We start from the raw sequence: 17,179 nt of genomic DNA, 5'->3' as shown, positions 1-17,179 counted from the left end.
GTATATCTGCTGCTTGGATTACAGTCAAATCCATACTAAGACAGCGTCTGTGTGTGACTCCGGAAATAAATATACGGAGATTTAAATTTTCCCCTACACTGTATTCAGCTGTCGCTTCTGATACAGTACCGTTTATCTGCTGTTTGGATTACGGTCAAATATATACTGGGAGAGCGTCTGGGTGTGACTAAGGGAATATATAAAAGGAGATTTAAATTTTCCGCTATACTTTATACAGCTGTCCGCTTCTGATAGAGTACTGTATATCTGCTGGTTGGAATACGATCAAATACATACTGGGAGAGCGTCTGGGTGTGACTAAGAGAATATATAAAAGGAGATTTAATCTTTCCCCTACACTTTATACAGCTGTCCACTTCTGATACAGTACCGTATATCTGCTGCTTGGATTACAGTCAAATACATACTGGGGGAGCGTCGGGGTGTGACTAAGGGAATATATAAAAGGAGATTGAAACTTTCCCCTACACTTTATACAGCTGTGCGCTTCTGATACAGTACCGTATATCTGCTGGTTGGATTACGGTCAAATACATACTGGGTGTTAGGGCTGGCGGAACGCACCAAATTATAAAATAATAGTAGGTGCGTTCGCAGCCCGGGGTGCACCGTGCAGAGGTGGTACACTGCTGCTAGGTAATGGTGGGAGTTTAAAGCGGAGTGGAAAGGTCACACGTGGGTCTCTGTCCTACCTACACCTAAGCCTGGGTGCTTAACAGGCTAGGCTGCACAGCACATGCTTACCAAGGGTAGGGTTTTCTTAATGAGTCATTCACCAGAGACATTCATACATGCATACAACACTCACTCCTCATAGTCTGATAATGCAGTCTACACTAGCGCATGGCCGAACGACCATGCAAACCTTTTATAGCTGTGTGCTTCCGGGACCTTCCTGGCCTTTCGGATGGACCAATCCAAGCTGGAGAAGGACTTGAGCACTTGACCTTCGGTCTCCAATGGGAGATCACTCCACGGGCATGCTCAGTGGACCGAAAGGAGGACTTAGCCCCTGGAGACACTCGGTGCTGGCCAGCCTGCGTTGCTATATGTTGACCAGAGGTGGCAGCAGCCAGCAAACCCACAGTGCTGGTCTGAGCAGAGCGCTGGGAATGACGAGTCTGCTGAGCAGGCTCCTCTGCGGCTGAAGGAGTATGGGAGGCCGCCGAGTGCAAGGCTCTGGATTCCTACTGTGCAGTGGTAGGAACCCGATACCTAACATTACTCCCCCTCCTAGGACCCCCTGCCCTCTGAGCCTCGCTATGCTCAAATGCCACGATAAGGAGCGGAGCGTGGATGTTCTCCACTAGCTCCCAGGTCCGAACCTCTGGACCATGACCTTCCAGTCCACCAAATAAAGCTTTTAACCACGCACCACCCTGTGTCCCACAAAGGCATTGACCTCAAACTCATCCGAAGACAGGTCTGATGTCCCGGCAGATGACTCGGAGAACCGGGACATGTGAACAGGTTTAAGGAGGAAGACGTCAGAGATAGCCAAGTGTGGTGGAATAGCCAGGTGATAGACCACAGAGCTGATCCGCTCGACGACTTTAAAGTGGCCAATGTAGCGAGGAGCAAACTTAGTGGACTCGACTCGCAGCCTGATGTTACAGGTGGAGAGCCACACTAAGTCACCGGGGGAGAAGGTTGGAGCAGGACGCCGATGTGCATCCATGGAGGACCTCATTCTCTCCTTAGAGGCCCGAATGGCATCCTGGGTGCAGTCCCAAATATCCCATGCCTCCACCGCCCAGTCTGCCACCCTAGAGTCGGTGGACGACACGGGCATGGGCACAGGGACACGAGGATGCTGGCCGTCGTTAAGGAGGAATGGCGTCTGGCCGCTGGAATCGGCTACAGTGTTGTTCAAGGCGAACTCTGCCCATGGCAACAAAGATGCCCAGTCATCCTGCCTGGCCGAGACAAAATTTCAGAGATATGTGACCAGGGTCTGGTTGGCCCTCTCTACCAACCCGTTCTTCTCTGGATGATAGGCCGAGGAGAGATTCAGTTCAATACTGAGCAACCGACAGAGCTCTCTCCAGAAGCGAGACGCAAACTGGGGACCACAGTCGCTGACAATCTTGTCAGGCATGCCGTGTAAATGGAAAACGTGTTTAATGAACAGCACTGCTAAACCCCGTGCAGAAGGTATCCGAGAGAGAGGCACCAAGTGCACTATTTTGGAAAAGTAGTCGGTGACGACCCAAATAACTGTGCTGCCACTGTACTTGGGTAGATCCACCACAAAGTCCATGCCAACCATCTCCCAGGGCCTGTCCGCCACCGGTAAGGGGTAGAGTAACCCAGCAGGATGTTGTCGGGAAGGCTTATTCTTGGCGCAGGAGACGCACGCCTGTATGTAGTCTTTGATGTCACGAGCCATATGCGGCCACCAGTACGTCCTTGCCAGAAGCTCAACTGTCTGCTTAGTACCAAAGTGTCCACCCACCCTGGAGGCGTGAGCCCAAGCGAGGACCTGCGGACGCAAACAGGCAGGGACAAAAGGCTCTTCCCGGGGGTACAGACTCAAGGGCGACCGGAGCCACTGTCCTCAGACTCTCTGATGGTACGATTAGCCGAGGCTCCTCCTCTTCCACCTCCACTGATACCACGGAGTGGGAGAGCGCGTCGGCTCTGACATTCCTCTCACCGGAAAGGAAATGTAGGGTGAAGTGGAACCGGGAGAAGAATAGAGACCATCGAGCTTGGCGAGAATTTAACCGCTGGGCGGTTTGGAGATAAACCAAATTTTTGTGGTCAGTGCAAACTTGGAAGGGGTAGCGAGCCCACTCCAGGATGTGTCTCCATTCAGAAAAGGCCAATTTCATGGCTAGCAACTCCCTGTCCCCAATGGAATAGTTCCTCTCCGCCGGTGAAAAGGTCTTGGAAAAGAAGAAGCAAGGATGCTTCCGACCTTGAGCATCCTTTTGAAACAGGACTGCTCCAGCACTGACGGACAAGGCATCCACCTCTAAGATAAACGGCTTATCCACATTGGGGCGATGTAAAATGGGTGCACTAGAGAAGTGAGACTTGATGGAGCAGAAGGCCTTAGACACCTCCTCAGACCACACTTTAGGATTCGCTCCCTTCTTGGTGAGGGCAACCAAAGGAGCTACCAAAGTCGAGAAGTGCGGGATGAATTGGCGGTAATAGTTAATAAACCCCATAAAGCGCTGCACCACTTTAAGGCATGAGGCTCCTGCCAATCCATTACCGCCTGCAGTTTGGCAGAATCCATGGCCAACCCTTGGGCCGAGATGATATAGCGCAGGAAAGGCAACGACTCCTGTTCAAACATGCACTTCTCCAACTTGGCATATAGGGCGTTTGCTCGTAGGAGATCGAAGACTTTGCAAACCTCTCTCCGGTGGGACTCCAAATCTGGAGAAAAGATGAGAATATCATCCAGATAGACCACCACCGAAGAGGAAAGCATATCTCGAAAGATATCGTTTGCGAAGTCCTAAAAGATGGCTGAGGCATTACATAGGCCAAAGGGCATGACCAGATACTCATAATGGCTGTCCCTGGTGTTAAAAGCCGTCTTCCACTCGTCTCCGTCACGTATGCATATCAGGTTATAGGCTCCCCACAGATCGAGTTTGGTAAATACTCTTGCTCCCCGCAAGCTATCGAACAGCTCCAATATCAGGGGCAGAAGGTACTTATTCTTAACGGTGATAACGATAAGACCCCTGTAATCGATGCAAGGCCGCAATTCACCACTCTTCTTCTGCACAAAGAACAATCCCGCCCCTGCTGATGACACCGACTTCCTAATAAATCCCCTGGCCAGATTCTCCTTGATGTATTGTGACATGGCCTCCATTTCCGGGAGAGACAGGTGATACACACGACCCTGGGGAGGGTCTGCACCAGGCAAGAGGTCTATAAGACAGTCGTAGGGGCGGTGTGGCGGGAGAGTCTCTGCCGCTCTCTTGGAGAACACATCTGCGTACTGCTGATAGTGTCAGGGAGCGCAGAGAGATCTGCGGGAGCCGCAGTAGAGGCAACGTGAACACATTTGCTCAGACATCTACCCTCACAGGACTTACTCCAACTAAGAATTTTCCCCGAGGACCACTCAATATAGGGAGAGTGGCAACGCAACCAGGGAGCAATCAGGAGAACCAGATCGATACACTCGGGCATAATAAGGAAGGACACTGTCTCGTGATGGGACGGAGACAGTGAGAGTGTTAATGGAGCAGTCTGATGGGTAATCTGTGAGGGTAATGTCGAACCATTCACTACTCTGATGGTGACTGGCTGAGGTAGCATAACCAAGGGGATTGCATGCTGGAGAGCGAAAGCTGAGGACATAAAATTACCCTCCACTCCAGAGTCTACGCTAGGGGTCTCCAACTCGGCAGAGTAAATGGGCCGCACATAAAAAAATTTAACCTGGTGGGCCGCATTCCTTTCAAACTTAATACAGTCACAATTGATAGCGGTATCTAAGGGGTTAAACGATTGTGATCGGTGCTAATACCGATCGTGGCCGTTCAAGTAGGTTGTCAGCTGTGATGTACAGCTTACCTCAGCGGATGATAGTATCTGCATGTGAGCCGGCGCTATCATCTCGCTGTACACGCACAGCCACAGTCACCTGCAAAATCCAACAATGGGGGGAAAGTCACTTCTCTGCTCTCTGTGTGCTGGCAGTGGCCCCATGGCTCCCAGAGCTTCTAGCTCTGGTGATGTACCTGGGCGCCGCTTCCTCCTGTCTAGCTGCAGGAGCTGTGACCACTGTAGTTGGTCGCTCACAACTCTGGATCTCCTGCGGTTGTCCTTCCTCCAGACTGGTGGCCATTTTCACAACCACCGCATATGGCACTTGTGGCCCTTGCTCCTTCACAATGCCATGCTCTAGCCGCTTCTTTTCCTTAATTACTCCCTGGATCCACTGTTCCTCCTCCAGACATGCGCTGGACGAGGCAGTGGGAGTCGGTGATGATGGTGGGGTCGAAGGAGGTGAGGAAGTGGGAGCTGGTGTGGCCGTCTTGCTGGATGCCAGTTCCCTTCTCACTGCCGCTGTGTCTGGTGGCAATCTTCTCCCACGGCCGCGGGAGTGGGGAACCATGATCACGACGACTCCTCTCAGGACAGCCTTCAAGGTCTTCAAGGCCTTTTCCGATTCCAGTTCAGGCTCCGTTAGTCCTGCGCCCACGCTGCCCAACAGTCCTTGACAGCTTATGTCCTGTTATGATTAGGTAACCAAGGAGGATAGCAGGGAAATAGGCTAGGCAACCAGATAACCCAAGAGGTTGGTAAGTTAGCCGTGGGACGTACCTACGATGCCCTAGACGCCTCAGCACAGTCAAAGAATTAACTAAGCCTAAAGAAAGAAAGGGGAAAGCTAAACTGCCCTGGAGTAGAACCCCAAAGGAATAGATTAGATAGCATATATTGCCGGTGAGACAAGATGAGGCACAAAACACAGGCAGAAAATAGAGTAAGCAAATGATGGGGCTCTAACTGTCTAGATAGAACAGGATAGGAAAGTATACTGTCTGTAATCAAGCAAAAAACCCTAAGAAAAATTCCAACACGTCTGATATGCAAAAATACTGAGGCCACATGACCTCTCCCCCACTAAATCGGAACTCTGGTGTGAACTGGACGCAAAACAAAAGATACTGATATAATAGAGGATTAGTAACACTGAAAAGACTGACATGAGCTGTGGCATATGGAACAGAGTCCAGCACAGGTCCCAGCAGGGAACCAGGCTGAACTCACACCAGCAAAGCAGAAATCAGAGAAAAGCAAAAAATGGATCAAATGCAAAAAGGTTCAAATATACAAAAAACTTATCTGAAAGATGCAGGACACAGCAGGAGGCAAGCAGACTTCAAAAAATGCTCAGGAAGAAAACCAAATCACCGGCAACAACTGAGGGAAGGTTGCTCACTTAAATCTCTCCAGTCTGTAACACCTGACCTCCAATCATCCTCTTCAGGTGATTGGCTTCTGTCAGCCAGATGAGCTCCATTACCAGCAGCAACCATCAGATGGAGCCCAAACTCAGAAGCCAGGTCAAAAGTGTTCACAACAATGTCCCCCTCAACCGTGGTACCCTCTGCTCCTCGCAGTGAAGAGCGTCATGCCCAGGGCAAGCCTGCCTGGGCTCTGCTTCAGGAACAGGACATTCCTGCCCTGTCAGCCTGTTGGACCGACCCACTTTTTAACTTTTGCTATCCCTGGACAAACTATATACATAGGCAGTTACATGTCATATACAACACATTACACATAAAACTGTTAGGAACGGCGGAACGCACTAAATAAATAAATAATAAAGTGCGTTCGCTGCTCGGGGTCCACCGTGCAGAAGGTGTTATCACTGCTGCTGAGTAATGGCAGACGCACTCTATGGCGGCATAACGCGCACGGGTTAAACGCCACCCGATGTGCGCTGAGCGGACTCTGTTAGCTCACAGAGGCGCTGTAACATAAACATAAAACACCGAGCCTGTTAGACTCACAGGTCTCAGCTAAATTGCACGTGCAGTATACGGTCACAGGACACGGGCCCAAGGCTGAGGTCGGTGTCCGTCTAGACCTACCGTGCGTGCGGCGTCACTACCGCGGATGCCGGTAAGTGCTGCTGACTGCAGTGCAGCGGCAAACACAGCCGCTATACGATAGTGCCGTGAGGCGTGGCACGATCAGACACTAGTGTAGAGGTGCGGTGTGCACAGTGGCCTAAGGCTTGCTACTGACTGGCGCTGACTCTTTCTCTAGTTCCCTATCCACATGCGTAATATCAGAGGGAGGGGAATCTTAGTAAGTCAGTCACCAGAATCATACATCCATCACTATTCACTCATCTAGCAAGTAAAGTCTATACTAGCGCATGGCTGAGTGGCCATGCAGGCCTTTTATAGCCATGCGCTGTCGGGACCTTCCAGATCTCTGAGATGGACCAATCAGATCTGGAGAAGGACCTGAGCACGTGACTCCTGACCTCCAATGGGAGATCATCTCGTGAGCATGCTCAGTGGAACAGCAGAGGGACTTAGCCTCAGGAATGGCTTGCTGCAGAGCAGCATGTGAGGCACTGGATTCCTGTTATGTCGCTGCAGGAATCCGACGCCTAACATTACCCCACCTCCTAGGGCCCCCTCCCTCCTGAGCCTTCCAACCCACCAAATAAAGTTTTTCACCACGTACCACCTTGTGTCCTACAGAGGCGTAGGCCTCAGGCTCATCCGAAAACAAGTCTGATGCCCCGGCAGATGACTCGGAAAACCGGGACATGTGAACTGGTTTGAGAAGGGACACGTGGAAGGCGTCAGGGATGGCTAAGTCGCCAGGAGCCCAAGTTGGAGCAGGGCGCCGATGTGTGTGGGTGGGCGTCTTCATTTGCATTTTAGAGGTTTGAGTGACATGTGGGGTGTGACCCAGATTGTCGCGAACCTCCATTGCCCGGTCTGCCCCCAGCAAGGGATACAGTAACCCAGCCGGCCTCTGTTTAGAGGAGCTGCTCCGAGCACAAGAGGCGCATGCCTGAACATATTTTTTAGTGTCCCAGGCCCTGTGCGGCCACCAATAAGACCTTGCCAGGAGTTTTGTGGTCTGCTTGTAGCCAAAGTGACTACCCACCCTGGACGCGTGTGCCCACACAAGAACCTTGGACCGCAGATAAGGTGGGGCAAAGGTCTTTCCTGGTGGCACTGACCCAGGGACGACTGGAGCCACGGTCTTCAGATTCCCAGTAGGGGACGCAGAAAGATCCGCAGACACCTCCACAGAGGCTACTTGTATGCTCTCCCCCAATGCATCTTCCCACACAGTTTTTGCTCCATCCCAGTATTCTCCCTGTGGACCACTCTATGTGAGAGGAATGGCAATGGAGCCAGGGAACCCCGAGGAGCACCTGATCGATGCCCTCTGGCATAATGAGCAGGGACAGCGTCTCCAGATGAGATGGTGGAATTGAGAGCCTAAGGGGTGCAGTCTGGTGGGTAATCTGGGATGACAAGTTCGACCCGTTGACTACCCTGATGGGCACTGGGTGAGGAAGTGGTACCAACGGGATAGCGTGCTGTTGGGCGAAGGACGAGGACATGAAGTTCCCTTCTGCCACGGAAGCCACCGTGACCTTTACCTCCCAGGAGGAATCTCCGCTATCTAACGTCCCTAGGAGCGCCGGTATTGGGGAGAAGGTCTCCATAGCGAATAGACCTCCACCAATTACCGGGGGACGCAATTGTTTTTTTCGGCTGCTGCGAACACCTGTTAGCCAGGTGACCAGACTGTCGACACTGGTAACAGCGTGTGGAGCTTTGTGCCGGATGCGTCTTGAGGCCGGCGCGGGACACCTCCATGGGCTCTGGAGGTAAATTCTCCAGCTCAGGTGGCTCTAGAGATTCAAGGAGGTTGGGAGCCAAGCTAACTTTCCGCCTGGATTGAGCACGCTCCAGCCCGCACTCCGAAAAACGGAGATTGATGCGTTTAGAAATGGCAATCAGCTCTTCCAGACTTACGGGAACCTCCCTGGTAGATAGAGCATCCTTAACATGTTCCGCCAAACCTATCCAGAACACAGGGATGAGGGTTCTATCTGGCCATTCCAACTCGGAAGCCAGTGTCCGGAAACGGACGGCGTCCTGGCTGGCCGAGAGGGATCCCTGTGTTAATGCCAGTAGCTGGAGAGAGATGTTGTGAGTGACCCGTGGCCTCAAAAAGACCTGCTTCAGAGATGTTAGGAACTGAGCAGCGGTCCGAACCTCTGCGTCACCACGCTCCCACAGTGGTGTGGCCCACTCCAACGCCCTGCCCAACAGAAGGGAAACGAGAAACCCCACCTTGGCCCGTACTGTGGGGAATCGTGCGGCCAGTAACTCAAGCTGGATGGAGCACTGGCTCATGAAACCCCTGCAGGAGGCGCTGTAGCCAGAAAATTTTTCGGGCAACGGGAGGCGGGAAAATGTCGGTGCAGGCGTGGACGTGGACACATGTGAGACAGCCTCTGCGACTGCCTGGGCAGCAGCCTCAGTAAACTTCACAGCTGAGGTGGCACTCTCGAGAGTAGCCAACCTGCCCTCCAGCTGCCGAATGTACTGCAGAAGCTGCTGCTGGTCCGCCATTACTAGCCAGACCCTGGTGCTAGTGTAATGTTAGGAACGGCGGAACGCACTAAATAAATAAATAATAAAGTGCACTCGCCGCTCGAGGTCCACCGTGCAGAAGGTGTTATCACTGCTGCTGAGTAACGGCAGATGCGCTATATGGCGGTTTAACGCGCACGGGTTAAACGCCACCCGATGTGCGCTGAGCGGACTCTGTTAGCTCACAGAGGCGCTGTAACATAAACATAAACATAAAACGCCGAACCTGTTAGACTCACAGGTCTCAGCAAAATTGCATGCGCAGTATACGGTCACAGGACACGGGCCCAAGGCTGAGGTCGGTGTCCGTCTAGACCTACCGTGCGTGCGGCATTGCTACCGCAGATGCCGGTAAGTGCTGCTGACTGCAGCGCAGCGGCAAACACAGCCACTATACGATAGTGCCGTGAGGCGTGGCACGATCGGACGCTAGTGTAGAGGTGCAGTGTGCACAGTGGCCTAAGGCTTGCCACTGACTGGCGCTGACTCTTTCTCTAGTTCCCTATCCACATGCGTAATATCAGAGGGAGGGGAATCTTAGTAAGTCAGTCACCAGAATCATACATCCATCACTATTCACTCATCTAGCAAGTAAAGTCTATACTAGCGCATGGCTGAGCGGCCATGCAGGCCTTTTATAGCCATGCGCTGCCGGGACCTTCCAGATCTCTGAGATGGACCAATCAGATCTGGAGAAGGACCTGAGCACGTGACTCCTGACCTCCAATGGGAGATCATCTCGTGAGCATGCACAGTGGAGCAGCAGAGGGACTTAGCCTCAGGAATGGCTTGCTGCAGAGCAGCAGGTGAGGCTCTGGATTCCTGTTGTGTCGCTGCAGGAATCCGACGCCTAACATAAAGCAGTACATATAAAACATTACACATAAAACTTGAGGGAACCATTAGAGTGCCACATGGGAGCAGTATGTAGGGGAGAGGAGGCAACTGAGGTTCCCTGCCACCTCCTTACACAGCAACACAGCATTTGGCTTTCTCATAGGGAATGAATGGCGCTATAGTCAAGCATGCACATTGCCATTCCATTCCTATCCTGTGGATAAGTGATAGCTTGTTTTCCCCAGACAACCCTTTCTCAGAAATAATATGAGTTGCAAAACCTGCACAATGCATTCACAGCGATTGCACTGTACAGATCTAAGGGGTTCTAATATGCATAGGGAGAAGCCTAAAAGTTTCCAGTTTGGGCTGACAGGTAGAATTTTAACCCTTTATACATTTTGTTTTCATGTAACATAAGCTAGAACATATTTAGAAGTAGTCATGGGAGATAGCTGTTGACTAGACAAACACATTTTAATGTATATGGACAACAAAAAAACATGGATTCAACAATATCAACAAGAAAATCAATGTAGAGTAGCCATTTGTAATAATCAGTAGCTTCAATTAGAGGTAGGTACAGAGGTACCATTTCGTTGTTGAATGTCATTGATCTATAGTTGTCACTGGCCTTGGTTTACAGAGTTTTTATTTATTTTGGATCATGTGTGGTATGGAATAAGCGTAGCAGCAGATAGGCAAAGAAGTTTTCAAAAAAGAGTTGGGACATCATTTAGTAGTATTGCACTTTTGACCTAAAAATAATAAAATTATATAATAATAAAATTAAATGTTGATAAGAGCCACCCTGAGTGATGATGAGATCAGGATGGCGTCAGAGCTTGATAACTAAGACCTCTATAGCTTTTGTCTGCTTTTTACCCAATAAATACCATAGTAACGCAATCGAGATTTGTTTCAACTTAGGGCTTCCCGTTATCAGAACCATAGATTGTGCCGGGGGATAGATATAAATGACCATCAGACAAGCACAGAATCCAGGACTATTCCTAGGAAAAGTGTCTGTGAAAAGAAGAATTTCAGATACATAAAATGCAATATAAAGAAGAAGGAGGCTGCCAATGGTCCTAGCAGCACGTACACGAGCTTCTGCTCTTTGACGAAGGTCTCCATTTGCATTCCTGTCCTCCTTGTGGCTGTGTGAAAGCAATGACTTGATGATAATGCCATTGACAATTCCAATGAGAGTCAGTGGAAGGGAACTACTAATGATAGTACTGGGGAGCATATACACAACATTTACTTTGGGCGCAGTTAGTTCTAAACCCTGATTACTAGATATGTTTAAGCTAAGGTGATCCTTGTGCCGATACCAGGCAGCTGGTATGCCATTAGCCGCTGAAATAAAGACGGAGGCCATCAGCAGTTTTGGTATCAGCTGAGAAATTCCCAGTTTAAGCCGGATTAAAAATGGGTGAGTGAAAATGATAATCTGCAAGTAGTAGTAGACAGAAAGACAAACTGTGAACCAGAAACTGGAAAATATAGGCAGAATAAGCAAAACGGTAAATAAAGTATAAATTTGTTCAGAACTGTAGAGATCACGGTCCAAGAAACTCATATAGTCATTAATCAGCAGGATAAATTGTAAAAAAATATTAAATGAACCAAGGGTGACCATGATGAGATCTGATGGATTGAGTTTCCTGCCTCTGACCTTGTCAACAAAATTCACAGTGACAATCAGTAAGTTGGTGAACACCCCAAATATTGTGCCAGCTCCCATAATAGTCATAGATGCTACAATAAAAGTAGGAGGCATCTGTCTCTGATTCACTATTGTCTGGCGAACAACATGCTGTTCACAATGTAGCAAAAAATTGCAAATTGTTATTCATCAGAGAAGCGATAGTAGGGCTTCTGAAAAAATAAAGAAATTAGAACAAAATTAAAATTGTTACCAATTTGGTAAATTGCATAAGTAATCCCATTAAATAAAGCCCTTTATACAAACTCAGCCTTGTTGCAGAGATAGCAAAAGCATCATGGCCCCAAAACTTTGACTGAACGTAGTTGTCCGAGATGCATAGAAAGGAGATTGAACAATGGTGCAATAAGATCTTTTAAATAGACATTGATACTATATGAAGCTATAGCTCATTAAAAATATTCATATATGATACATACAGATTCTATAGAGCAAGTCATCATATCATGCAGGGGTCTGTAAAATTATTGGCAGTGAGGTGGCGGTCCAGTTATAGCTTTTGCAATTGTACCCAGGAAATGCTTTTTATACATCTTGTTTTTTTTTAATTTTATTCTACTTATTAAGTCTGTTTTTTTTCTTTTAATGTTGCAATAGATAATAATTAAAGTTTTAAAAAGGTGACGTGTGTGCTACATTAAAGTAGCTCAACACAAAATAATATTTCAATTAATTCTGATCAACGTCTTAGAGAACATTATTTGAGTGAGGTGGCTGCTAGTTTAAAGGATCTTAGTACTTTTTTCACTTATTTTTTTAAGCGACTAATTTTCTATGATACCTTGTGTGTCACTACTACAACTTTCTAGAAATTGTGCCTACAAAACTACTTAAGCTCTGCTCACACTAATATTTTACATTTCTGGCAACTATTTCTAACTAATTGTTCCATTGACTTATTTTGATTCTTCTAATGGCAATGGCTAATACTTAGACTTAGTTTCATCTCAAATCCTCAAGTAGAAGAATATCACCCGCTATGATTTTCAAACAAGATAAAAAAGGTCAAACATTTAACAAAAGGTTCTCTTTTTTAACTGTTACAATGATTCAAAGTATTGTAGAATTTGTATTTTAATGCCTTCTTCCCCCAGCCTGTTTTTACCTTCTTGACAAGAACATTTTTTTTACATTATGACCTGTGTCACTTTAAGAAGTAGTAATTTGTAGACTGTTTTTTTTTCGTGAGATGTTGCACTCCATGTTAGTGGTAAATTTTGGTCGATATGATTTTATTTTATTTATGAAAACAAATAATTTGATAAAAAATTTTAAAATTTAGCAATTTTCAAACTTTTAATTTTTATGCCTTTAAAACATTTAATTATATCACACAAAATAGTTAATAAATAACATTGACCACATGTCTACTTCACATCAGCATAATTTTTTGAAAGATTTTTTTTTTTTGCTAGGAAGTTAAAAGGATTAAAGTTTATTATCAATTTCTCAGTTTTCCATTTGAAGTGAATTTGAGGGGCCTAAGTGATAGAAAATACCAAAAACCCTACGGCTGACTTTTTATGACATAATCTCAAGAGCTATACTGTATATTGATTCTGAGAAGATTGAGATGATTGCTGCATTGGGATAAAAAGCTTCTTTGGCCATATTTATGATGTGAAAATCTTTTATGTGGTCCTATCCCTGTTGGCTCTTACTTTCAGAGCTACACATGGCTATACTGATGATTTAAATAATTTGCTATGTGATCTTACCTTTTTTGCAATATTTTTAGAGGTATACAATTTTTTCAGGGAAGGACCATTTTTTGATTTATATTAGCATTGTTGTATCTTACTAACCTGAGGTCCTTTTTAATAGTATAGACAATAAGTTCTATCCTTTCATCTCTTTTTATTGCTTATTGTTTCCCACCTGCATTATATTAGGGCCAATTAAGGACAGTTTGGGACAGCCGTCGTGGAGTGGAGGCGCCAAAAAATTGTCTCAAGTTCTAGGGTGCCAACCTGCACAGTCAGGTAGGGATAATAGGGCATTGTAGGGACATGACAGGTTAATGTTATCAACTTATGCTATTTTTGTGGTATATACACTTTTTTTGCACTGGGTGGTGAATTTTAAATAAAATATCTAATAACGTTTTATGCTTTTATGGGAATATATGTTTACACTTAGTACGCTGAGAGAGTGCCAACTGAATTATGGAGCGCAATTTTTGCTGGAATAGATTGCGGAGTCCATGTCACATATGAAGAGCGTCTGACATTCCAAAGAAGCAGAAATCCCCACAAGTGACCTGGGTGCAGTGGTCATATTCACACCACTGATGTGTCTCAGAAATTTATACCATTGGGTAATGATTAAAAACTAATTACATTACAGAAAGAGGGGGCATTAGGATTTGGGAGCTCAGAATTCACTGGATGTTTTTGGAGGTAGTGAGGAGACATAGCGCTATTCCAGACCTTTTGTACTACCAGTAAGGTGGAAGACCCCTATATGATCATTGAAAGATGAACCTGAGTGGGGAATTGTTTTTTGTGGATTGAGTTGAAACTTTTATTGAGAACATTTTGCATAACATTTTGCATCACATTTATCCTGCGCCCTTAACTGAGCGCTTACATCAGTGATTGTCCATCTAAATCAGGGATCCATTCACTATAATGAGGCAACAGCGTTACTCTGGACTCCTTCTGGCCGCTCTTCAGCAGTGTCCTTTTCAGAGGGGCACAAAATTGTAACTGTCCTCACTTTTATGCACGCTTAAATACACGGATATCACTGAATCATACAGACAGAGTCCACAGTGCCTCCATCTGCCTCATTATTGGTAATCTTCCACCTGAGGTTCTGTCTAAATCTTCAGAGATTCACACAGAAACCCTGTGTTTTTTCCGCCATTGCTCCTGCGGTATAAGTGATTAGACGACTTAATTCATCAGTTAGCTACAATTACAGTGATACCAGATTTATATAGTTTTTTATACTTGGCTACTATGACACACTGAAAAACACTTTTTTATTCAAAACCCCACATTTTGAGAGCTATAATTTTTCCAGATTTCAGTTGACAGTCCTGTGAGGGCTTGTTTTATGCAGGATGAGTTGACGTCTTTATTGGTACAATTTTCAAGCACATGACATTTTTTTATCGCTATCTATTCTGATTTTAGGGAGGCCGAATGAGCGAAAACCAGCAATTAAGGAATAGGTTTTTTTTTATGCTGTTTCGTGTGTGGTAAAATTGATAAGGCAGCTTTATTCTTCGGGTCACTACAATTACAGCAATACCACATTCTTATAATCATTTTACATTTTGTCTCTTTTTTTGCACAATAAAAACTATTCTATAGAAAAAAGAATTGTTTTTGCATCGCTCTATTCTAAGTGGTATTTCTCTGCTTATGATGCTGTATAGCAGCTTGTTTTTTTGCGGTATTAGATGACATTTTCATCTATATCCTCTTTATTTCCATTCCACTTTTTGATCACGTTTTGCTGGCAAATATGATGAAAAGGCATAGTTTTTTTGCCACGCTTTTTCTTTATTTTTTATACAGTGCTCACTGAAGGGGTTAAATAGTGTGACATTTTTACGAACGTGGCGATACCAAAGCTGTGTAGTTTTTTTTTGTTTTTACATAAACATATCTATTTATTGGTATAATATTTTTCTTTTTTACATGTATTTTGTGATATTTTTAAAAAAATATTTTTAAAGTTTGTTGTTACTTTTTTACTTAGTTCCTCTATGGTATTTTAACTTTTATTGCTCTGATCGCGGGTATAATGCATTGCTATGCACCAGCTCTGCAATGCATTACACCTGTCAGTATTTTACTGGCAGAAGCCACTTAGACCATGCTGCTAACATTTGTCTAAACAGGTTTCTGTAGCTGGCAGACCTGTAGGTCATTATGATGATTTCAAGTTGCCATGACAACGATCGGGTCCTTGTGATGACGTGGCAGGGGGCGCCGATCAGACCTAGAGGGAGGCACTTCTCTATCCTAGCCTCACAATTGCTACGATCATGACATTTATCGGGTTAAACAGCTGGAGGCTTTGCTATGACAGTTGCGGCTCAGCTCTCATGTAAGCCTAGCTCCTGGCAGCGATCGTGCGGGCACAGCTCCTGTATTTGCACTACAACTATGACGTAACTGTATGTCAAAGGTCGTGAAGGCGTTAATATCAATAGTCTCTATTGTCTTCTGCATTATACAGTTTCCGAGGGTTTCTTTTATAGCCGGTACAGAGCAGTCAGCAGTACTATCATTGCCATTTGAAACACTCTCACCCTGATAGAAACCCAAAAGACCCCACTATAGGTCAAAGAAATCATGTGACTATTAGGGCTTGTTCAGACGAGCATATTACATGGATGTGTGCTCCATGGAGCGCACCCCGAAAGCACGAGCACTCACTACATCTAATTTGCCAATGCACATGGCTGATTTTCCAAACAGACCAACAGTCTGTGTGGTAAAAAATTGCAGCAACAGATGCGTAAAGATAACAGCCAGGTCCTGCACACGGAGCGACGCACAGAGCCAGTCATGTCCGCAATTAGCGATGAGACTTGCCTGAGTTTTAGTACAGCATTGTCATTATCATTTCTTACCTTCTGAAAATGTTTAAAAGGGCAAAACATGATGGCGCCATCACAACTTCTGTTTAGTAGCAGATCGTAGAATGTTAACGTTGGCTATAAAATACACATTGGTGATTTCCTTTGCAGTATCTGCGAATTTTGTAATCTCCAGAAATTCTGTCTGTTTATTCAGGATGTGGGCAAAAGGCAAATATATATATATCAGTCTATTCTCATGTCATTATGGAGAGAAGGGACAATGCTTCAAGGTTAATTGCATGTTTCATTAAACCTAGACTCCCAGTGCACCTCAGGATGATTGGCACCTCAGGAGAAAACCTAAGAGTGAAACACGTCTTCACCTTCCTAATTGTTTTTTTATAGCTGTAGACAAAAAGATGTGAATGCTGTCCAGCATTGGCCACAAAATAAAAGTATTTTCGTTCATGAAAATGGGTGAGACCTTTACCATAAAATCTTAACTCAACTGCGGTTTTGACTTCGTGATTTTTCTAATCCAACCCCTCTCCTGTGTGCCCATGACAATCCCCACCTTTCTGGTTTATTAAGTTACCATATTTTTCAGATTATAAGATGCACTGTTGTTCCCCCAAATTTTGGGGGAAACTGGGGGGTGCGTCTTATAATCTGAATGTGTGCTGTAGAGGAGGGGGGTGGCTCTGGAGTGGTGTCAGGGGGCTGGGGTTCATTTGCAGAGACAGCAGGTGGTTCATTAGGCTCATGTAATATTCACTGCTCCCGCTGTCCATCACCTCGGTGCTGAAGTGGTACCGAGTTGGTGGAAAGGGGAGCAGCGCATATTGCATGTGCCTGCACTCTCCCCCCACTGCCCCATCACTATAGTCACCTTCTGATGATGGCTCTGTGCTCCCAGATCCCCCC

General features: G+C 46.1%; 1 protein-coding gene across 1 annotated transcript; it reads right to left on the bottom strand.

Annotated features, from left to right (window-relative positions):
* Positions 1–10,821: 10,821 nt before the first annotated feature.
* Positions 10,822–11,769, bottom strand: LOC141089255 (taste receptor type 2 member 40-like). The gene has a single exon (XM_073575561.1). It carries the CDS (start codon positions 11,767–11,769, stop codon positions 10,822–10,824), a length of 948 nt encoding a protein of 315 aa, XP_073431662.1.
* Between the last annotated feature and the right edge of the window lie 5,410 nt (positions 11,770–17,179).

This window comes from Dendrobates tinctorius, unplaced genomic scaffold (genome assembly GCF_039654945.1).
Source record: "Dendrobates tinctorius isolate UK_male_01 unplaced genomic scaffold, ASM3965494v1 ptg000044l, whole genome shotgun sequence".
NCBI classification, from domain to species: domain Eukaryota; kingdom Metazoa; phylum Chordata; class Amphibia; order Anura; family Dendrobatidae; genus Dendrobates; species Dendrobates tinctorius.
Note: the sequence above shows the minus strand (reverse complement) of the source record. Positions and strands in the feature narration are given on the sequence as shown.

Coding starts and splice junctions, on each gene's coding strand:
- LOC141089255 (XM_073575561.1), bottom strand. CDS start 11,769: ATGCCTCCTACTTTTATTGTAGCATCTATGACTATTATGGGAGCTGGC.